Here is a 22,178-nt window from a genome sequence, read left to right as displayed (position 1 = left end):
GCCTGGGGATAGGCTCTGGATCCACCATGGCCAGGACCAGGATGAAACTATCGTCGAGGATTAATGAACGAATGAATGAAGGTTTGATAAAAAATAGATTTCATTTTAGTTACTGAGGTTAGGATTACCAGGTTTAAGGTTATGCTAGGTTAATATTCCCAAACCTGTCCTGGAGAACCCCAAATCCTGCAATAAACATTCAAACACAAACATACAGAACGGAGGTTTCTCAGGAACCAAGGACTGGAGGCCAGAGCTTTACTTGTTGTTGATGAATCGGTTGCGGTACGGTAAGGGTTGTCCAAATTTATCCAGAAAGAGACGGAGTGGGTGCAGCGTTACATTCCGGCCGAGCAGAAACCCAGAAAGCCAGGATCAGTAGATTATACAGGTGGAACCAGGAGTCAGTCCTGCGTGACTGGAATGAACCACAATCTCACTTCCGGTGTGAGGAACAATACACTAATCAGACATAACATTAACACCACTGACAGAACATTAACCATTAAGGTTGTGGGATACATTAGGGGGAGCAAGTGACGAGTCAGATCTCAAAATGTTCGAGTGTAAGACTATCTGAGTGATAAAGTGAGATGACTGGGATCATCTGAGCAGGTGTATCTTAAAACAGCAGGTCTTGTGTGGTGTTCCTGGTGTGCCCCAAGGTGGGACCTTGTGACTGACTCATGAATGCTCATGATGAGAGAAGTCTTGCCCGTTTGGTCTGATCCCACACAAGCACTGATTGCTGAAAAAAGTGAATGCTTGCTCCGATAGAAAGAAGTCAGAACACACAGAGCATCACAGCTTGCATAGTTCCTATGCTGGCTCCTGAACACCAGCGAAAGATCCTACTATAGACATCAGAACTGGACCATGGAGCAGGGCAAGAAGAAGAAGAAAAAAAACTAGCATTTTCTGGCTGTATGTAACTAAATTAGCCTGATGTCTTTGCTAATGGCAGGATAGACTAGCATCCAGTAGCTAGCATAAACTTCTAGCTAACGGTCATTTATGATATTGTATATTTGACTTCTGACGGATTCATTAGCATTAGAAATTGATGGTTTATAGATAGATAGATAGATAGATAGATAGATAGATAGACAGACAGACAGACATTTATGATCTTGTATATTTGACTTCTGACGGACTCATTAGCATTAGAAATTGATGGTTTAAAAATGGACAGACAGACAGACAGACAGACAGATAGATAGATAGATAGATAGATAGATAGACAGACATTTATAATGTATATTTGACTGATTACGGATTCATTAGCATTAGAAATTGATGGTTTAAACATGGATAGATAGACAGACAGACAGGCAGATAGATAGATAGATAGATAGATAGATAGATAGATAGATAGATAGATAGATAGATAGATAGATAGATAGATAGATTAAACAGCCTTGTTAACATTTGAAATATAACGACGCGTCCGTTTAAACATATTAAATACAAGGAGCACCTAGGCTGCGTTCCCAACTGCACTCTGTTGTCCGTTGAGTTCCCTTGCGCGCGCCGCGTAAACCGCGAGCCGGAATCTTTCTTTAGGGCGCCTCCGTAGGGCGCCTGGGTCTGTTTGGAACACGGGTGCTTTTATGACAACAGGAACTAATTTAGCGTTATCGTGAACGGACGAAAGCGGTAGTTGCTGAGGCACAGGCTTGGCTTATGAAGTCAACCCATACAGAGGCAGAGTAGATCAGAAAAATGAGCGTCTGCGCTTGCTTTTATTTAAATATATGATTTCTAGGATGAATAGATGGACATTCCGGATGTTAAGGTTAGCTGGTTATCTAGTTATCTAGCTAGTTAAGGTGCAGTCGACTCGTCCTTGCCTTGACATCCAGTGTTGTTTCTCAGCTACGCCGACATTAATATCACCGGAACAAACAAACACAAAAAAGACATTAAATAACACACAAACATGAGGCTTTTAATACTAAGGTAAGTGTTTATCCCACAGCACTATTCAACATATTTAGCCTAATGATTAGCATTAGCTGTCCAGCTAGCTCCTGTTAATTTTCTGTTTTAAAAATAATTTATGTTCCAAAGTCGCTCAGAAGGCTGTGTCTGCTTATGTCTTACTTTCTTGCCCTTTTCTACTTGCAAAATAATGTTGATCATTTTGTAAATGATCTCTCTGAACTCTTTCACGCGTTACACGGAACATATAATAATTAATATTATTGAGGGTTTTTTTTTTATTCTTATTGATTTATTGACGTTTTGTATGGTCACTGGTCACTTCAGCATTATGTTTTTGCGGACTTGACTGTTTTCTTCCCCGTTTTTGCAAGTCTTAGTAAAAAAATTCCTGCATTCAGTCACACTCGGATCACATGCCTGCTTTAAATCATGTCGTGTGTCCAGTTCTTTAACGCACACACACACACACTGTTGTACAACATTGTTTCAGGGAAAAGTACCGAGTCTGTGGTTCTCCGAATGACGTCACAACACTAATTTGCATATTCATTCATTCGACTGAAACTCACGGATCTCCCGCGACATTTAACCTAACTTAAACAGATTATATAAAAGTATGATGATGTTTCGCTATTTATTAAATTTAATTGGCAGCGGTGTGAGACGTCCCACGACGTTCAGTGTAACTATAAATGGATAAAAACTACGACGTGACGTTCCTTAATAAACGTAAGGAAATATAAACGACAAGCAAAGCTCTGTGGAATAAGACTTCATATAAAAATAACACTTCAGGACCTGCAGTTATGGGAAAATAATAATAAATAAGGGCTGATGGAAGGAGTCTCCAGTGTCAGTGATTTGTGGTATAAGATAATATCAACTCTGATGCATTTACATATAAAAAGACTTTTTCATATAACTGCACAGACCTGAAACGGTTTTATTCTCTGTGCAATTTATATCTTTTTAAATCTTTATTAGAGTTTTTATTATTATTATTATATTTATTTTAATATTTATTTTATTTTAATTAAATTATGATTATTTTTTATTACAATATTTTTTTATTTAAATATTCATATAATCCCAGTGGTGTCTGAGGGGAATGATTCACGGAGTCGTGTTCACTCTTCTGAATGAAATCTCCACGTCATGTCGTCACACTGCCGTTTTTTTCATTACCGCACTTCAGTTTCTCCTGAAACTGCCCGCTCTGGTGAAAAAGGAAGTGAAAACATATTAGTCTGGGAAAAAAAACAGATAGAAAGCATTATAATAGCATTATAATAGAATATGGAAATGTATATATTTAATAGCTGCATCTGTGTGGAACAATGACAGGTCGTCCATTTTCCAGTCGTGTTTCATTCATCAGCTGGTCACTCTGGAGGAAAGCAGTACAGCCTGACACGCAAGGTGTTTCTGGAAAGAACGGAGATGCTCTTTATTGTTACGTGACCACAAACACAAACACACACCTGGCTTCAGGTGTCCAATGACGCAACAAAAGAATCAACAAACACACACACACCCAGTGCAGGGCTGAGTAAACACTCTTCACATGTGACTGATCTCCAGACTCTGTGATATTCCAGTATTTCCGGCTCTCATTAATCTCTTCAGTCTGTTTGTTTCAGGAATCTGGTTACGTGAGGGATATAATCACGTAGCGAGAACGCTCTCACAGGAGACTAATCACAGACGCAGCAGGGTTTTTGTCATGTTTCTGCCTTCTGAATGACACGGAGTCTGTTTCATTCTCTCGCCTCTGGTCTCTCTTTATTCTCCTCAGCTCGAGCTGGTGATGATGTCTCTTTGCAGAGGTCAGCGAGAGGCCTGAGTCATGAACTCGGTCACGCCCAGCGCCGCCCAGTACGCGAGGGGCGGAGCTCTTCACAACGACCTGGTGGATGGGAGGAGACTCCCGCCCCCTTCCTCGCAGCAGGTCCTGGAGGCGAGGGGGCATTTCGGGAACGGGTCGCTCGCTGACGGGGCGGGAGAGCCCGATGAGGTGGACAAGCTGAAGCTGAAGCTGATGTCGGCGTGGAACAACGTCAAATACGGTGTGTTTTAGAGAACAGCTTGTGGAAGTGCTAGGGGGCGGAGCTTATTTGATGATGTTGATGGATGAGTGATGTTTTCCAGGCTGGTCAGTGAAAAGCAAAACCTTCTTCAACAAAACATCGCCGCTGTTCCTGATGGGACAGGCCTACTTACTGGACAGTGAAGGTGAGACTCTGTTCCTCTCGCACTTTACGTGACTCACACCTGCAATGTGTTTACTGTGTGCTGCAGCGGTCAGTGTGTGTACCTGTCAGTGTCTGTTACATTACTGATTGAACCTTTATTTAGTACAGGTGTGATTTATATAACCGCTGCTCTGTATGTTTCATTAAAGCAGCCGTTAGCGACTTTGAGTGTTTGTTTATGTGGAAACATTGCTTGTGATTCTAGAGCGGAAAAAATTTTGTGCTTTTTAATAAGCACAGTTTTTGTCTTACAAAATATTAAGCTATTCTATATGATTTATTTTGTTTAAGTTTTTCTGGCCCAGAAAATGGACAAAACACAACTGCTTGGCTCCACCTCCTTTCCCTTAAATAGCAAATCGGATTATTTTACCAAATAGCAATGAAGTCAGTTTAAGGCCAGTGATAAAGGACTAACAGTGATGTTCTTGTAAAAGCATGCTAAAATTACAAACTGCCGCTTTAAGCCTCTGTAATGACGCAACAGTATGACCAGCTTGCCTCCTCTTTCCTCAGAGGAAGTGGCGCGTTTCCGGCTGGCGTTCGGCTCACGAGTCTGGCTCACCTACAGGAAGGAGTTTCCTCAGCTGGAGGGCTCGAACCTGACGTCGGACTGCGGCTGGGGCTGCATGCTGCGCAGCGGACAGATGCTGCTGGCTCAGGGGCTCATGCTCCATCTTCTGCCTCGAAGTACGTGACAGACAGACACTCAGTAACACGATACATCAGGAGAAACCGGATCTGACGTGTGGTATCCGTTACTAACCGTCGTCTGTTTTGCAGACTGGAGATGGCCGGACTGTCCTCAGCTGGCGGATGTGGATTTCGAGGTGCTAAGACCTCGCTCTCCGTCTCGACCGGTCAGTATCTCCATCCCGTCCTTCAGCTCTACATGGGGTACGTCAGCACCTGAGAAACGCCTGTCCTCTACGAGCGAGGTCCCGAAACGTGAGTCGAGACGTGACACACAGACCGAGATCCTCCACCGCAGGCTGGTGTCGTGGTTCGGGGATGAGCCGATGGCGCCGTTCGGGGTTCACCGGCTGGTCGATCTGGGCAAGGAGTCTGGGAAGAAGGCTGGAGACTGGTACGGGCCCTCACTCGTCGCACACATCCTGCGGTGAGCGAGCGGCCTTAACTGTTTCACTGATTCATATTACACACGTACATCACAGACATGGTGCTTCACATTCTGCTTGGTTTCTTTGTTTAGGAAAGCTGTGGACAGAAGCACAGAGCTGGACAATCTGGTCGTGTACGTGGCTCAGGACTGCACAGGTGCAGAGTACAGTGTGTTTTTTCCTGACCATCACATCCATGCATCACATTCAGTTCATCTGAAAGGTGTTCAGTGGGGTTGAGTCAGTCAGAGTCAGGGCTCTGTGCAGAACACTCCAGGTCTTTCACTTTCTCCAACCTTGATCTCCACACCATGTCTTCATGGAGCTCTGAGCTTTGTGTTATTCACAGGAGCGTTGCCACGCCTCTTAGTTTTTCTGGGAAAATTGTAACACGCAAAGACATTCTGTACAATTGTGTGCTTCAGACTTTGTGGAAGCATATGAGTGTGATGGTCAGGGGGTGCACATACTTTTGCCTACACAGTGTCGTATACAGTATTTGACTTTTTTCGTTTGTTTGTAGTGTATAAAGGGGACGTGATGCGGCTGTGTGACTCCGGCAGTTCCGGCTGGAAGTCTGTCATCATCCTGGTCCCGGTGCGACTGGGAGGAGATTCACTAAACCCCTCCTACACCGAATGCGTCAAGGTAAAACTCAGGAAGATAGAGCAGGAGATTTGAAGCTTGCTATGTTCACCAGGTGATTAAATCCATAATAATGTGTTTTTAAACCTGGCTTGATTCATTGAGAAGCTGTTAATGTTGTAGATTGGTTGTAAATGTTCGTGATGTGTCTCACAGAAGCCTAGTCGTTTCAAACATCCTTTCCAATGAACTACATTTTTCTAAGCAAATGTCAATCATTCGAACCTCTTTCCACTCTAGAGTTTCATATTTGGACGTGAAAATGACATCACAACACTGAATTCGTGACCGTTCATGAACGTTGTATATAAGCAGCGAATTCTCTGGACTGCATCATGGGTTATTGTTCTATCAGTACGAGCTCACGTCATGTTTTATTCCTTACATGTGACGTAAACCGGAGCGTTCTGTACACGTATTTGATGTGTAAATAAAGAAAAAGTGGGAGGGGTTTAGTTTTCTAGATGTTCGTTTACACTGTAATCAGTTCAGGGTTTCAGCAAACATTTTCTGTTTTCTAGAATCTTCTGAAGTTGGACTGCTGTATCGGGATCATCGGCGGGAAACCCAAACATTCGCTGTTTTTCCTCGGCTATCACGGTGAGTAGCGGTCACTCGCGTCTCGATCGGCTGCCCAGTGTTTTGTTTTTTCATATGTGATCTGATTGGTCGCTTCGTTTCCCTCAGATGAGCAGCTGCTGTATTTAGACCCACACTACTGTCAGCCGGTGGTAGACTTAACACACAGAGATTTCCCGCTGGAGGTAAGAGAGCGCCGTTTATACATCACGTGTTTAATCTACGTGTATTTGATGCATGAACTTAACGTGTTTGGGCTCCGCTTAACAAAAAAGAAAAATCCCATCAGGAAATCCGAGTCGAATATGTCGACAGATGAAGAGTTATTGCATCACAAAATCTAAGAGCCAATCATGTTCCAGTATGCAAATGAAGGCCGTTGTTGCTTTATTTATTTATTTATTTACTTTACATGGTTTGGACCCCACAACAACCGCCACTTTTTACCTGGAATAAAGAGTGTGTCCACATCTGACTGGAAGTTCCTACTGGGAATTTTGGGAAACGGGAAATCTGGCAGATGATGTGAATCAAATGGTTTGCAGGATGAATAAGATGCTAGAATTTGTGCTAAATCTAGCTAATGTTCTATTAATAACTACAAACTGCAGTTTTATCTAGTAAACAAAAGACGATATATGGAGCTCTCGAGTCGGAATAATTTTTCTTGTTTTTTCTCATAACTCTGGCGTTCGCAGGCTAAGAGTCTACTCACTCTGTGTATTTGTGAGAATCTCATATTAAATCAAAACCCCAGCAAATATCTACCTCCTTTACAGCACAAGCAACAGCAGCAGCTACTTCCTGATTTCAGGGTTAAAAATACTGGAGGAATTTCCCATATCGGAAAATGTGACATCATGCTGCAGAGAACATGTTCCTGCTTCTGTAGAACCTCAGACCTGGGAGTTTTTATTCTTATTTAGTGAAACATAGTGCAGGCTGGGTGCATCGTGTTGTCGATCTGTCAGCGTTTAAGGTCTGATTCTCGGCCAGAACACTTGGATCGGTGGGGGATCGGATCGTCTTAGCTCTCCTGTACGGGGGAAATGTAACCACTAGATTAACTAAAACCTAACTAATAACATCGACTAGGTTCATATCAGTGGTGTTGAGTCCAAGTCAAGTCTAAAGTCTTGGGTTTCATCAGCAGGTCTGAATATAATCCCTAATCTGAAGCAGGGTCAGAGCTCTAGAGTCTAAGTCAGAGTTCCGGCTTCCAGAGTCCAAGTTTTGTCGACAGCCGTGAGACTAATCCCCAGGTCGAGAACTGATTTCCAGTCCACAATACAGAGTCCTGTGTTTAGTCCACAGAGTTTAGGGAGACGTGCATGTATTTAATGACTTAGATTAGACTGAGATCATATCATTGTGTGGTACAACCAGATTAAATCTCTGAGAAAACTCTGAGGAGTTCAGCTCCCTCATGTCCACATCTAAATATTTACACTTACACTTACATATCAGAGACTCAGCAGTGTCCTGTCTAATCTCTCTCTCTCTCTCTCTCTCTCTCTCTCTGTCTCTCTTTCTCTTTATTTCTCTTTGTCTCTGTCTCCCCCTCTCTCTCTCGCTCTTTGTTTCTCTCTCTGTTTCTCTGTCTGACTGTCTCTCTCGCTCTTTCTGTCTCTCTGTCTTTCTCTTTCATTGTCTTTCTGTCTCTCTCTCTCTCTCTGTCTGTCTGTCTTTCTCTGACTCTCTCATTGTCTGTCTGTCTCTCTGTCTCTCTCTTTGTCTGTCTGCCCCCCCCCCAGTCCTATCACTGTAACTCTCCCAGGAAGATGAACTTCAGTCGTATGGATCCGAGCTGCACTCTGGGTTTTTATGCTCACAGTAAGAAGGATTTTGAGGCACTGTGTTCAGCTGTTAGTGAGGTGAGTCACAGCCTCTGCCTTTAAACTCTCATCACCTTTATAGATACAGCTGCTTGAAGCTCAGACCTCAGTAGTCTGAAGTGATTCAGTGAGTCAGTGAATCAATTTGTCTCTCTGTGTTTTCTACACTTCAGGCTTTGTCTGTGTCTAAGGAGCGCTACCCCTTCTTCACATTTGTGGAGGGCAGAGGGCAGGACTACAGTCTGGAGGGGTACAGCGGAGGCAGCTCTGACCCCAGTGACCACATCCTGCCCCCTGACACCGTGAACAGAAGCAGCGCCGAGGGCTTTGTGTTTCTGTGACGACTCGCTCAGCTGCAGCGGATACTAGCTTCTATACTCAGACTGACACCAGAGCACGATGGAGCACACTGTGTGTGTGTGTGTGTGTGTGTGTGTGTGTGTGTGTGTGTGTGTGTGTGTGTGTGTGTTTGGAGAACATAGAAAATTGAATAGATGTCTTGAAGATTTTTTATTTTATGCACAGCCACTCACTACAATTTAACTCTCTCTCTGCCTCTCTCTCTCTGCCTTCCTCTCTCTCTCTTTCTCTCCCTGTCTCTCTTTCTTTCTCTCCCTGTTTCTCTGTCTCTCTCTCTCTTTTCTCACTCTTTCTCTTCCTGTCTCTGTCTTTCTCTCTCTCTCTGCCTGTCTCTCTCTCTCCTCCTCTCTATCTTTCTGTCTCTCTCTTGCTCTTTCTGTCTCTCTATCCCTGTCTGTGTCTCTATCCCTGTCTGTCTCTCTCTCTCTCTCTCTTGTTTTGTTTTTAATATGTTAAATCTGCACTGTTGGTTGTCTCTATGAAGTAAAACGGGTTGCTCGTGTAGTGTGATGGTGAGAACAAGCTGCTGCTGCTGCTGCTGCGGTCATCATCGTGTCTGGAACTCTGACCTGCTCCTCTCTCCATCCCCGTCACTCACTCCGGTCTGACTACTGATGAATATCAGAGCCGGTGTGGATCAGACTTGGCGTCCTCGTGCAAGAATCCTCTTTTCTGAATCTCGAATGTAAATAGTGCTACTGATCATTCCTACTGGACTTTATTCGTATTTCATGGTGAAATCACAGGACTATTGTCTGATGAAATGAAACACGACACTGGATTATTTTATTTTTTAAACGCTGGGGTAAACACATGTCTGTATTCGATGTTGTTGAATGCCGTTAAATGTGGAAATGTTTGAGCGGATGTCGTTGTTACTGTCGTTTAATTTATGAATTTGTTTTGTTTTATTATGGTGTTGCCTGAGAATACAGCTACTGAAGTGCACCTTCGATGCTTCTGAAACCTGAGTGACTTCCTGTTCGAGTTTTGGTTTCTAAAATGTTTTAATCCTGACTAATGCTCCAAGATATCAGTATTGCAAGATTTTCCTCATGACACATTTTCCCCCAGTGACTGACTGGATGTCAGACTCTATTTTGCTACCTTATTTTATTCCCCACATTATTATTATCATTATTATTAAAAACTTTAACTAATTTGTGTATGACAGTTTTCCGTATCACTCTTTTATTTGTTCTCCAGCATTTGGCACTGCTTCCTGACCAGGAGGAAGTTTCACTGTGACGTGAATATTTTTCTTCAAGAAGGAGGACTTTTACTTTGAAAGGCTTAAAGGCATTATTTTGAAATTGATCTTAATTGATTATATGCAGTAAAATAGTAAAATTTAATTGTAAGCATTCAGAGTACAGTTTAATACCGTGAATAAAGACTTTAATTTTGAAAAGTTCATAGCTGTATTTAAAGTACAATAATCGAGGCTTTTATTTGGACAAGAATTCAGTTATTAAAGGTTTATGTTGTTTTAATAATGGAGAAGGGAATTGTTTTGATAGCTTTCAGGTTGCAGTTGTTAAAATGCAGCAAATTGAACTTTAATTTTGAAAAAACAAAACAAAAAAAAAACAGTTTATATTTGAATATTTTTGTATTTTTTTTATTTATTTGCTATATTTTTAGCTGAGAGGACTTTTATTTTGAAAATTCTCTAGTTATAAACGCAGTAAAGAGGGGATTTAAATGTATTACTGTTGTTTTTAGCTGCAGTAAGTTTCTTTGAACTCGTTTCTTACTGCTGTAGTCTTAACAGCGATGAAGAGGGGGACTTTTATTTTGATCAGTTTCCCGGGCGGTTGTTGAATACGGAAGTGGGGCTGGGCGGCGCTTCCGCCTGTGCTGGGGAAAGTTGGGGCTGCCAGATCAGGGCGGATTCTCGGATTTTGACCAGAAGATGGACAGTCAGGGGAGGAAAGTGGTGGTGTGTGATAACGGCACCGGGGTGAGTGCACGCGCTCTCTCTCTTTTGCGTATTCGGTGCAGGATGTGTGTTTAGTGACCGCGCCATTTTAGATCGTTCAGAGAGGATGGAAACGGGAAGTCGGCTCCTCAGTTACCTACCGTGTTGGGTGGCGGTTTGTCGGTTCCCACTCGTTTTCCGACAAGTCCCACCTCTCGCTCGGGGATTGGTTAGCTTTATCCCCCTTCCGTGTTTTGATGGGTTGTGATTGGCCGACAACTTTTGCGCAGCCAATCATATCTTGAGAACCTGAATACGGGTGGGTGAAGAAGTGTCGGGGTGGTTACGGCTAGTCAATGGAATGTGATTGTCAGCAGTGTTGTTGTGTTGGGAGAAATAACCATTTCGCTTAAAAAAATGACACGGTGTGTTTCGAGAACAAGCACGCGGACGTGTCGCCGACGTATTTAACATCACATTAAGGAGAAAGTACACGGTTCGTCAAGCTAGCATGCTAGCTCATTGATTCCTATCACATCCGATAAAAGGAGAGAAATTCACACATCCGGAATAAGGTGAGAGGAGTGGCTGAGAGCTCCACCTGAGGGATGCATCATGATGATGGCTTTCTCTTTTCAGTCCTTACTGATGCTCCTGATACGGAAAAACATTTTAGATGGGGGATTTAACAAAAACACACACACACGCATACGCTTTGTTGTACTATCCTTGTGAGGACCTGCCATTGACTTCTTATCAATCTTATCTAAATCTAACTCTGTACTTAACCCCAGAACCCAAAAGGAGAAACTGTGGCTCTTTGAGATCATGGTTATTCTGCCCACACAAGTTTAACACTTGTCAAATATTTCTATCCTTGTAGGGACATTTGGTCCTCACCAAGATATTAAAACACGCCCCCCCCACACCAGCTTCCCACCTCAGACATCACTTCACACCGTCTTAAAAACCACTTTTGTCTCTCGCGCATGATAGTCATGATAAACTATAGCGGTTAAACACAAGTGTTTATAAAAGTTAGAAGAGAGTTCCTGTTCTCGCTTGTTACAGCAGCTGGAATCGGTCGTTTCCTCACCAGCTTCGTTTCATTTCTCTCTCTCTCTCTCTCTCTCTCTCTCTCTCTCTCTCTCTCTCTCTCTCTCTCTTCCCACTGAAGTCAGTTAGTAAAAAATAATGTGTAAGGATACGCCACTTATGATGTGATGAAGTATAAGATGCTTTGATGTGAAACATAATAAAATAAATAAATAAATAAATAAAGTAATAATGTTTATATAAAATACCCAATCTGGCAACCCGGTGTGCTCTGAGTAATGAGAGTGTGTCCTCTCTGTCTTCTGACAAACTCCGCGTTCACACAGGAAGCCAGCTCGCACTTTTTTAACTCTGCGCATGACTCAGATCTAAAGTGTGTGCAGACGTGCAGCTGAACTTCTGTCTAAAAAAGGATGTTAACAATCCACCCTCAGGCCTTCAGTCACTTCACCCAGCTGTCCCACCTCACTCTGTCAGGTGAAGGGAGCTTCAAAATGGGTAGAGAAGGGGAAGCCTGATGCCTGGATGTTAGATGTCTGTGGCCATGTGGTCAAAGCCCGAGGTTGATCAGGTGAAGCCCGAGGTTGATCAGGTGAAGCCCGAGGTTGATCAGGTGAAGCCCGAGGTTGATCAGGTGAAGCCCGAGGTTGATCAGGTGAAGCCTGAGGCCTGGGGATGGAAAAAGCTTTAGGCTGTGGTTCAGACAGAAGATGATTCACTGCTCAGGATCTTCACACCAAACACAGTGTCATGTTCTCATGTTCAGACAGACTGATGGCTTTGTTTTTATTAATCACACACTGCTAATGGGCAGGGGATCAGGGACTTAATGAGGTGTGTGTGTGTTGAGTTTACTGAACTCTCAATAAATAAATGTTGGTAATGTTTTATACATTAGTGTATAGAGTGGACAGTAATGATGCCCCCTTTCTCTCTCTCTCTCTCTTTCTCTCTCTCTTTCTCTCTCTCACTCAGTTTGTGAAGTGTGGATATGCCGGCTCAAATTTCCCTGAGCACATCTTCCCTGCGCTGGTGGGGCGACCCATCATCCGCTCCACAGCCAAAGTGGGCAACATCGAGATCAAGGTAACAGTGTAGTCACTCGCTAGTGTACCTCCCTCTCACACCTGCACCCTCACTCCCTCTCACACCTGCACCCTCACTCCCTCTCACACCTGCACCCTCACTCCCTCTCACACCTGCACCCTCACTCCCTCACACACCTGCACCCTCACTCCCTCTCACACCTGCACCCTCACTCCCTCTCACACCTGCACCCTCACTCCCTCTCACACCTGCACCCTCACTCCCTCTCACACCTGCACCCTCACTCCCTCACACACCTGCACCCTCACTCCCTCTCACACCTGCACCCTCACTCCCTCTCACACCTGCACCCTCACTCCCTCACACACCTGCACCCTCACTCCCTCTCACACCTGCACCCTCACTCCCTCACACACCTGCACCCTCACTCCCTCACACACCTGCACCCTCTCTCCCTCTCACACCTGCACCCTCACTCCCTCTCACACCTGCACCCTCACTCCCTCTCACACCTGCACCCTCACTCCCTCACACACCTGCACCCTCTCTCCCTCACACACCTGCACCCTCACTCCCTCACACACCTGCACCCTCACTCCCTCACACACCTGCACCCTCACTCCCTCACACACCTGCACCCTCACTCCCTCTCACACCTGCACCCTCACTCCCTCTCACACCTGCACCCTCACTCCCTCTCACACCTGCACCCTCACTCCCTCACACACCTGCACCCTCTCTCCCTCTCACACCTGCACCCTCACTCCCTCTCACACCTGCACCCTCACTCCCTCTCACACCTGCACCCTCACTCCCTCTCACACCTGCACCCTCACTCCCTCTCACACCTGCACCCTCTCTCCCTCACACACCTGCACCCTCTCTCCCTCACACACCTGCACCCTCACTCCCTCACACACCTGCACCCTCACTCCCTCTCACACCTGCACCCTCACTCCCTCTCACACCTGCACCCTCTCTCCCTCACACACCTGCACCCTCACTCCCTCTCACTTGAACATCTGCATGTATGTATAAACACAAACTTACATACTCGCACAGCTGCACACTTGCATTGTCTCTCTCTATCTCTCTCTCTCTCTCGTTTACAGTGATGCCATGTGGTTGCCAGGTATTTCATTAGATATAAAGCCTCTGATTGTAGTCATTACCTAGTAGAAGGTGGGGTAACTTTTAGGAAACAGGAAACTGAAATGCTCTATCTCTATCTTTTTTTTTTTTTCTTTTGTCACTCTTCCTGTTTGTGGCTTTTTGTGTTCTTTCAATTACCTATGTGTGTGTGTGTGAGTGTGTAATACATAACAAAGTAACAGTCAGGTTTACTTCAGTTTTTGAGTGTGTGTGTGTGCTGGCTGCCTTTCAGTTCTCTACCCCATGAAGTCACTGATGATTGCGTCAGTGTTCCTCGTCCTACTGTGCTGCAGATGTGAGCGCTAAATAAAGAGCTTCACTCGCCCTCTCACTGACACGTCTCCTTCAACGTGAACACTGATCAATTCTCCTCCATATGATCACAACTCACGCAGAAATGCTAACATGGCTAACGGTAATGACGGACAGTTTCTTCTTGTGGCTGTAAAGTGTATTTATAATTGGCCCACGCTGAGGAAGTGAAAGCGACAGATCGTTCGTGTCTGTGACGGGGAGGAAGAGGACAGCGTCAGATCTGGCCTTGCACTCGATAACTTTAAAATAGCATACTCGCGTAGCTGATGCAAATCATAATGCAGCCTCGCATCTCGGCATACTTCCCACCTCTGCATGCTACATTAGCATACTTGCGCATCTCCATGCTAGGCTGAAAACTAGCATAATTGTATACTAGTACACTTGCCTTCTAGCACACTTACGTACTTGTATACTAGTACACTTGCCTTCTAGCACACTTACATACTTGTATACTAGTACACTTGCCTTCTAGCACACTTACGTACTTGTATACTAGTACACTTGCCTTCTAGCACACTTACATACTTGTATACTAGTACACTTGTCTTCTAGCACTCTTTCATACTTGTATACTGGTACACTTGTCTTTTTGCACACACATACTTGTATACTGGTACACTTGTCTTCTAGCACTCTTTCATACTTGTATACTAGTGCACTTGTCTTCTAGCACTCTTTCATACTTGTATACTGGTACACTTGTCTTCTAGCACTCTTTCATACTTGTATACTGGTACACTTGTCTTCTAGCACTCTTTCATACTTGTATACTGGTACACTTGTCTTCTAGCACTCTTTCATACTTGTATACTGGTACACTTGTCTTTTTGCACACACATACTTGTATACTAGTACACTTGTCTTCTAGCACTCTTTCATACTTGTATACTAGTACACTTGTCTTCTAGCACTCTTTCATACTTGTATACTAGTACACTTGTCTTCTAGCACTCTTTCATACTTGTATACTAGTACACTTGTCTTCTAGCACTCTTTCATACTTGTATACTGGTACACTTGTCTTCTAGCACTCTTTCATACTTGTATACTGGTACACTTGTCTTCTAGCACTCTTTCATACTTGTATACTGGTACACTTGTCTTCTAGCACTCTTTCATACTTGTATACTGGTACACTTGTCTTCTAGCACTCTTTCATACTTGTATACTGGTACACTTGTCTTCTAGCACTCTTTCATACTTGTATACTGGTACACTTGTCTTCTAGCACTCTTTCATACTTGTATACTGGTACACTTGTCTTCTAGCACTCTTTCATACTTGTATACTGGTACACTTGTCTTCTAGCACTCTTTCATACTTGTATACTGGTACACTTGTCTTCTAGCACTCTTTCATACTTGTATACTGGTACACTTGTCTTCTATAGCACACTTGTTCACTTGCATACTTGCACATGCACACTTGCTCTTACTGCAGGTTTTATGGTAAGCAGCCACATTTCCCATAAGGTACCTATAGCAGGTGCTGAGACAGTGTACAAGGGTTCTTGAGTGTTCCTAGCTCGAACACAAAAATACTGATCAAGCTCCCTGTTTAAAGAGAAATGTTTTGACCGTGTGTGACCTCTGACCCCCGACAGGACTTGATGGTGGGGGACGAAGCGAGTGAGCTGCGCTCCATGCTGGAGGTCAACTACCCGATGGAGAACGGCATTGTGCGCAACTGGGATGACATGAAGCATCTGTGGGACTACACTTTCGGGCCCGAGAAGCTCAACATCGACTCGCGCAACTGCAAGATCCTGCTCACCGAGCCTCCGATGAACCCCACCAAGAACCGAGAGAAGATCATCGAGGTCTCTCACCACTAGGAATTCTAACATAACATTTAACTAACATGATCTGCGTCTGTTCTCACTGGTGATGTCTCTCCTTGCTCTCTGTAGGTGATGTTCGAGACGTACCAGTTCTCTGGCGTTTACATCGCCATCCAGGCCGTGCTCACACTCTACGCTCAAGGTATCCAGGCAGCTGGGGAACAGTCCGAGTGTGTGAATGATGCTGAGGTTTAAGGGCTGAGAGTATTAAGCAGAGAGAGTATGTTTAGGGTATAGGGGACAGGGATGAGGGTTATAGTCTGAGGGTAGGGGAATAGGGTAGGGAATGATCAAAGGAGACATTGTGGTTACAGGAACTCGATTGATCAAGTGGAATCGGCTTTGCTTCTGCTTGGTTGTGATGAAACCGAGACGTTTCTGGATAAGATCCGTGACTGCATTTGACTTGAAGGTTGTGGTTGAAGGGTGAATGGGTAGTTATGGGTTTAGTGTTGGGGTTTTGGGTTGGATTTGATGGTTTGGGGTTTAGAGGTAGATCTGAAGGTTGTGGTTTAGGGTTGAGCGTTAAGTTGGTATTACCTTTTGAAGGTTATTGTTTAGGATTTGTTTTAAAGGTTCAATGCTGGAGTTGAGGGATGATCATTTGGGTTTGATATAAAAGTTGAGGTTGATGGGTGAGTATTAAGGTTGGCGTTGAGGTTTGGGGTTTAGTTTAAGGTGTAAAATTTGAGGTTTAGGGATGAAGATTGGTTTGAGGGTTGGGCTTTAGGGTTAGATATAAAAGTTGGGGTTTAATGGGGTAGGGGTAGATATATAACAGAAGATATGTCAAATCAAATATGCAGACCGGACGATCCAGTGTGGTGACCCCAAACAGAGGGCACCTAAAGGACAACAACAACTTAATATTAGTGGTTAATATTTAGGCTTTAAGGGTCAGGGTTTAGGTTCTAGGGTTAAAGGTGAAGGTCAGGGGTTGACACTTAAATGCTTAGAGTTCATGCAGATCTTTTATTGTGTGTGTGTGTGTGTGTGTGTGTGTGTAGGCCTGCTCACTGGTGTGGTTGTAGACTCTGGGGATGGTGTGACTCACATCTGTCCCGTGTACGAGGGCTTCTCTCTTCCCCACCTCACACGACGACTGGACATTGCCGGGCGAGACATCACACGCTACCTCATCAAGGTACACGCACACACACGCACACACACACAAGGTTCACATACAAACAGTCCTTTCTTTCAAATTACATATCTACACATGCAAGCTCAGCAAAGTGCACTTGCTTACACACAAATCAAAACACACAATCAGTCCTTCTCCTTACATCCTCCTTAATGTGTGTGTGTTTGTGTGTGTGTTATTATGTGTAGCTTCTGTTGCTAAGAGGTTACGCCTTCAACCACTCGGCTGACTTTGAGACGGTCAGGATGATGAAGGAGAAGCTGTGCTACGTGGGATACAACATTGAACAGGAGCAGAAACTTGCGCTGGAGACCACCGTGCTGGTCGAGTCCTACACTGTGAGCGCACGCGCGCACACACACACACACACACGTGTTGAAGTTCTGCTTTGCCTCCACTAGAGGGCAGCAGGGTGAAGTTGTAAATTTCCACTTGTTTTCCTCTGTTGAGGCTTTTGGGGGATAAGTTTTCCCGAATGTGAGTCGCTTTTGGGTTTGGGTACGAGGCGTACATCCTAAACTATGACTCCTTAGAGACAGCTGTTGTGTTTATGGTTAAACATTACATTGCTTGTTGCTACTTCAATATTTGCAATGCATTGTGGGTGTGGGATTGAAAGAATGTACTGCAAGAAACATGTATCTTTAATTTTTTTACATTGCAGTATGATATATCCGTGTATATTTGATTAAACTCTCTCTCTCTCTCTCTCTCTCTCTCTCTCTCTCTCTCTCTAGCTGCCAGACGGCAGGGTGATAAAGGTCGGAGGTGAGCGTTTCGAGGCTCCTGAGGCTCTCTTCCAGCCGCACTTGATTAACGTGGAGGGGGTGGGCGTGGCCGAGCTGCTCTTCAACACCATCCAAGCAGCTGATATTGACACCAGGTCAGTTACCATGACAACCTGTCACGCTGGGCTCAAACTAAAGGATGGTGTTTGTGGACTTTCATCTTCCTGACAACCCTCACTTAAATCTCTCTCTCTCTCACTCCGTCCCTCCCTTTCTCTCTCTCTGTCTGTCTCTCACTCTCTCACTCTCTCTCTCTCTCTCTCAGAGCTGAGTTCTATAAGCACATTGTGTTGTCCGGCGGTTCGACGATGTATCCTGGTCTTCCGTCCCGTCTGGAGCGCGAGCTCAAGCAGCTTTACCTGGAGAGAGTGCTCAAAGGAGATGTGGACAAACTCTCTGTTAGTACACACACACACACACACACACACACACACACACTTCTACATTCCTCTAGCTCATGACACACCTCTGGATCCTTGTTTAACACTTTACCATAAACAAGGGCTTGTTGCACCTCCACCACCAGGTGGCGCCAGAATCTATCCATCATCATCTAAGACGTCTCGGTCACGTAAACTGGTCTGGGCAGAGCGCATCTTCAGAGCTCACGCAGCATGCAATGTAAACGAGATAAACAAGAAGCTGTTAAAGCCAGTTTGTATCGTGTTTCTGAATCTCTTGATGGCCAGAGCAGAATGCTGGGAATGTTGACAGGCAAGCTGTACCGCATTATAAAGTGTCACAACCAATCATGTTTCAGGATGTAAATAGAGGTCATGTGACAATTTAATGGGGGGGGGGCAGGGTGACTTTAAAATCCTCTGAAATGAGCACAGGGGGTTTGGGAGCTGGTTTTATTGCCTGTCCATCAGTGTCATGGGCAAACAAAAAAAAAACCCAAGACTAGTTTTGGAGATATTCTGTGTGTCTCCTTCAGTAAGAGTAACTAAGATGAGTTTGTCACATGGTGTAATATTTACAGTACAGAGGTAGAGAGACTCACTGCTACTGTGAGGTGTGTTCTGATTCACTGGAGGTGTGACCTATATCTAATGCTACTGTCTGTAACACACTCCAACACAAACCTGCAATATATATATATATATATATATTAATATTAACAGCTCTCTGTCTCTCTCTCTCTCTCTTTCTCTCTCTGGCTCTCTTTCTCTGTGTCTGTGTCTCTCTCTCTCTCTGCAGAAATTTAAGATCCGTATCGAGGACCCCCCTCGCCGTAAGCACATGGTGTTTCTGGGCGGAGCCGTGCTCGCTGACATCATGAAAGATAAGGATAATTTCTGGCTGACCAGAGAGGAGTATCAGGAGAAGGGCATGCGAGTGCTGGAGAAACTCGGCGTGACCGTCAGATAAACCCCACACACACACACACACACACACACACACACACACACACACTTTCATACAGGGTGGTATTTTGGCAGTGTATAAATGGGGAAAAATCAGCAGTTCTACCTGATTGTAATAATAATAATGATAATAATAATAACGATGATAATACTTGAATTTTGCAGTTGCAACGTAAAAATATCATCGTCTTATTGGTGCAGCCTTCTGACCACGATGTGGACTTTAAAGCTCTGATGAAGGGAGAAAAAAGAAGCGTGAAGTCAAATCCTTACACATTAAAGTACTTGTTTATGCTGCCAAAATTAATCCTAGGATAGAGCGTCTCTCTCTCTCTCTCTCTCTCTCTCTCTCTCTCTGTCTCTGTCTCTCTCTCTCTCTCTCTTTCTCTCTGTCTTCACGTCTTTCACATTTTGTTGCCTATCATTTTGAAGGACGTAAAGCTTACTCACACGGTGTAAAAGAGATTAAAAACGTGTTAAATAAACTGGGTTAAACGAACGAACAAATCGCCTGGTGGGATCCAGACAAGAACAATGAAACAGTATGGACTGTAAGATGTTTAAAGGGGCCGTCTGTAATTTTTCCCAAGCACTAGACCTCTAATCATGCCAATTTAAACAGAAATCTACGCTATTTCGTATCTATCTATCTATCTATCTATATATATATATATATATATATATATATATATAATATGTGCAATTTTGGATTCCCCCCCAATTTCCCCTTAATTTCAGATTAATGTTTTCTTTTTCTGGCCCTGAAATGATCTCCCAGGCAGTGCTGTTTTTTTCTGGCCCTGAAATGATCTCTCAGGCAGTGCTGGTTTTCTCAGCTGCCACTTTTATCATGAAACTCAACAAGACATTTTAAACACAGTGGAGGTGTTTTTAAAAAAAAAAAAAAGAAAAAAGTACAAACTGCCCCTTTAAAGCCAACAGGATCAAACGTTAAAATTCCTTGCTTTTTAAAATGTGTTGCTGTCTTTTTCTATTATTTTTATTATTTGTTCGTTTTTTTTTTTTGTTCGTTTTTTTATTTGCTTGCCAGAACCGCACTCGCTATTCTACAACACATTCTCGTCCACCAGAGGGCGCCAAAGCGAACAAATACATTCAGGCGTATTAGCGGCGTCGTTTAGAGCGTAGTATAGCATAAGAGTCGTGAAAATAAATTAGAATCGTGTTCCATCCATCAGGACCAAATAACCGTCATTCCCACGTCCTGGTACTGGACCTTTTTGAGAAGATAGCTTAAATTAAACATAAAATAAAATAAATAAATAAATAAATAAATAAGACATTCCCTCTAAAGTTCACATATGCTAATACAGCAAAGGAGGGGTGAATTCTAGCATTCCGAACATTTCGCTCATGGCCTGCAGGATTAGCATTGTTTTTTTTGTTTTGTTTCTGTTTGTCCCCCACACTGAGCTGTCCCCCTTTTTAGCACCCTCCTCACCATCGTATCACTTCCACCCCAGTTTTATCGTCAAGTGCGCTTTCTATTTTAATACGGTTCACATATTTTCTCTTATACGGGTGGGTCTGGGGTGTTAGCGCAACTCGCGTACACAAGCAGGTTTTGTGCGTTATATATATATATATATATATATGTATATCAAACTAAACAAAAACCAGTAGCATACAGGGCTAATTTAATTAAAAAAACGATGCTAATTAGGCTAGCTGTGTTGCTGTGCGGTGTGTTGGCGGTTATATTAGCGGCAGCTCTCCTCACGTTTAAAACGGCTAACCGAGGAGCTAGCGTCGACGGATGCGTCGATCCATAGCAGAAACACACGGTGTGCGGAAATGCGGCTACTTCTGGAAAAAAACGTCAACAAAATTCATGAGATTTAACACTGGTTTATTTTAATTTTATTTTATTTTTTTTTCGATAAAAACTAAATCTTGTTTCGAAAAATCATGAAGGATTTATTTTTTTTCTTTCTTTCTGTTCAGTTTTTTTTTTTTTACCTCAGGACTGAAAGCCTGGCTGCCATTTTGAGCTGCTCCTGTTGCCATGGTAACAGCGTTACATAGTGAATCTTCCCCCGAAAACACGCTTTCACTGTGTTTGAGCAGATAAAGAAAGCTCCAAGGGTCAGTCACGGTCCATTCTCTGAGGTGATTCTCAGTAGTAACAATCAAAACCAAGAACAAACAAACATCCCCTGACTAGCGACCCACGTTAGTGCCGTTTCTGCGCCCTGCCTCTTTAAATTGCGAGGGCGATTTGATGCTAATATATGATTGGCTGCGTGATTAAGGCTCGTGCTAATGCTAATATCAGTGACGGAGTAAGAGTAATGATTTAGAACAGCAGCGATTACGGATGCTAAAGACTTCCTCTCACATGGAATCGGTAAATAACGTCAGGATTGGTTTGTTTGTTTGTCTTCCCCGAGCAGTAACTCAGTGCCAAGTGTCTTTTTATTTTCTTTTTTGTTTGTTTGGGAGGGGTGGGGGGGTGTTTGTTTTTGTTTTTGTTTGTAGCGTACTGCCAGACAGCTGATTTAAATAAAGTAAATTCATTTATAATTACAACCTGACGTCTTTTCTTCATTATACTGACTTATTGAAAGCAGTAGCCGTGTGTGTGTGTGTGTGTGTGTGTGTGTGAGGGAATGAGCGAGAGAGAGAGAGAGAGTCTGAATTTTCTCTGATATGAAGTGTGTAACCATGACAGCACACTAAAAATGACCACCGGTCTTGGTTTTCATGGCAACCTGTACACAGCTGAATAACTCTTCCTGCACATCTTTTACAGAATCCGTCTCTCTCTCTCTGTCTGTCTGTCTAGCTG

The 22,178-nt window shown here is 43.7% G+C and overlaps 2 protein-coding genes across 2 annotated transcripts; both read left to right on the top strand.

Annotated features, from left to right (window-relative positions):
* Window positions 1-1,621: 1,621 nt before the first annotated feature.
* On the top strand, window positions 1,622-9,909 carry atg4da (autophagy related 4D, cysteine peptidase a). Its single transcript, XM_058380917.1, has 11 exons — window positions 1,622-1,959; window positions 3,740-4,010; window positions 4,093-4,176; window positions 4,713-4,886; window positions 4,980-5,316; window positions 5,410-5,474; window positions 5,841-5,965; window positions 6,484-6,562; window positions 6,650-6,726; window positions 8,296-8,415; window positions 8,550-9,909. The coding sequence occupies exons 2-11, from the start codon at window positions 3,791-3,793 to the stop codon at window positions 8,715-8,717; spliced, it is 1,449 nt and encodes a 482-aa protein (XP_058236900.1). The 5' UTR covers window positions 1,622-1,959; window positions 3,740-3,790; the 3' UTR covers window positions 8,718-9,909.
* Window positions 9,910-10,541: 632 nt separating this feature from the next.
* actr2a (actin related protein 2a) lies at window positions 10,542-21,346 on the top strand. Its single transcript, XM_058380888.1, has 9 exons — window positions 10,542-10,699; window positions 12,689-12,799; window positions 15,834-16,049; window positions 16,140-16,212; window positions 17,078-17,214; window positions 17,403-17,552; window positions 17,952-18,097; window positions 18,268-18,400; window positions 19,203-21,346. Exons 1-9 carry the CDS (start codon window positions 10,652-10,654, stop codon window positions 19,371-19,373), a joined length of 1,185 nt encoding a protein of 394 aa, XP_058236871.1. The 5' UTR covers window positions 10,542-10,651; the 3' UTR covers window positions 19,374-21,346.
* The last annotated feature ends 832 nt before the right edge of the window (window positions 21,347-22,178 follow it).

Source organism: Hemibagrus wyckioides, linkage group LG26 (assembly GCF_019097595.1).
Source record: "Hemibagrus wyckioides isolate EC202008001 linkage group LG26, SWU_Hwy_1.0, whole genome shotgun sequence".
Taxonomy (NCBI): Eukaryota; Metazoa; Chordata; class Actinopteri; order Siluriformes; family Bagridae; genus Hemibagrus; species Hemibagrus wyckioides.
Note: the sequence above shows the minus strand (reverse complement) of the source record. Positions and strands in the feature narration are given on the sequence as shown.

What these genes read in the sequence shown, in the direction of transcription:
- atg4da (XM_058380917.1), top strand. Translation starts at nt 3,791, where the DNA reads ATGAACTCGGTCACGCCCAGCGCCGCCCAGTACGCGAGGGGCGGAGCT. An exon ending in CTACTTACTGGACAGTGAAG is followed by an intron (nt 4,177 to 4,712) that starts GTGAGACTCTGT and finishes CTCTTTCCTCAG; the next exon opens with AGGAAGTGGCGCGTTTCCGG. An exon ending in CTCGTCGCACACATCCTGCG is followed by an intron (nt 5,317 to 5,409) that starts GTGAGCGAGCGG and finishes TTCTTTGTTTAG; the next exon opens with GAAAGCTGTGGACAGAAGCA.
- actr2a (XM_058380888.1), top strand. Translation starts at nt 10,652, where the DNA reads ATGGACAGTCAGGGGAGGAAAGTGGTGGTGTGTGATAACGGCACCGGG. An exon ending in TGGGCAACATCGAGATCAAG is followed by an intron (nt 12,800 to 15,833) that starts GTAACAGTGTAG and finishes GACCCCCGACAG; the next exon opens with GACTTGATGGTGGGGGACGA. An exon ending in GCAGCTGATATTGACACCAG is followed by an intron (nt 18,098 to 18,267) that starts GTCAGTTACCAT and finishes TCTCTCTCTCAG; the next exon opens with AGCTGAGTTCTATAAGCACA.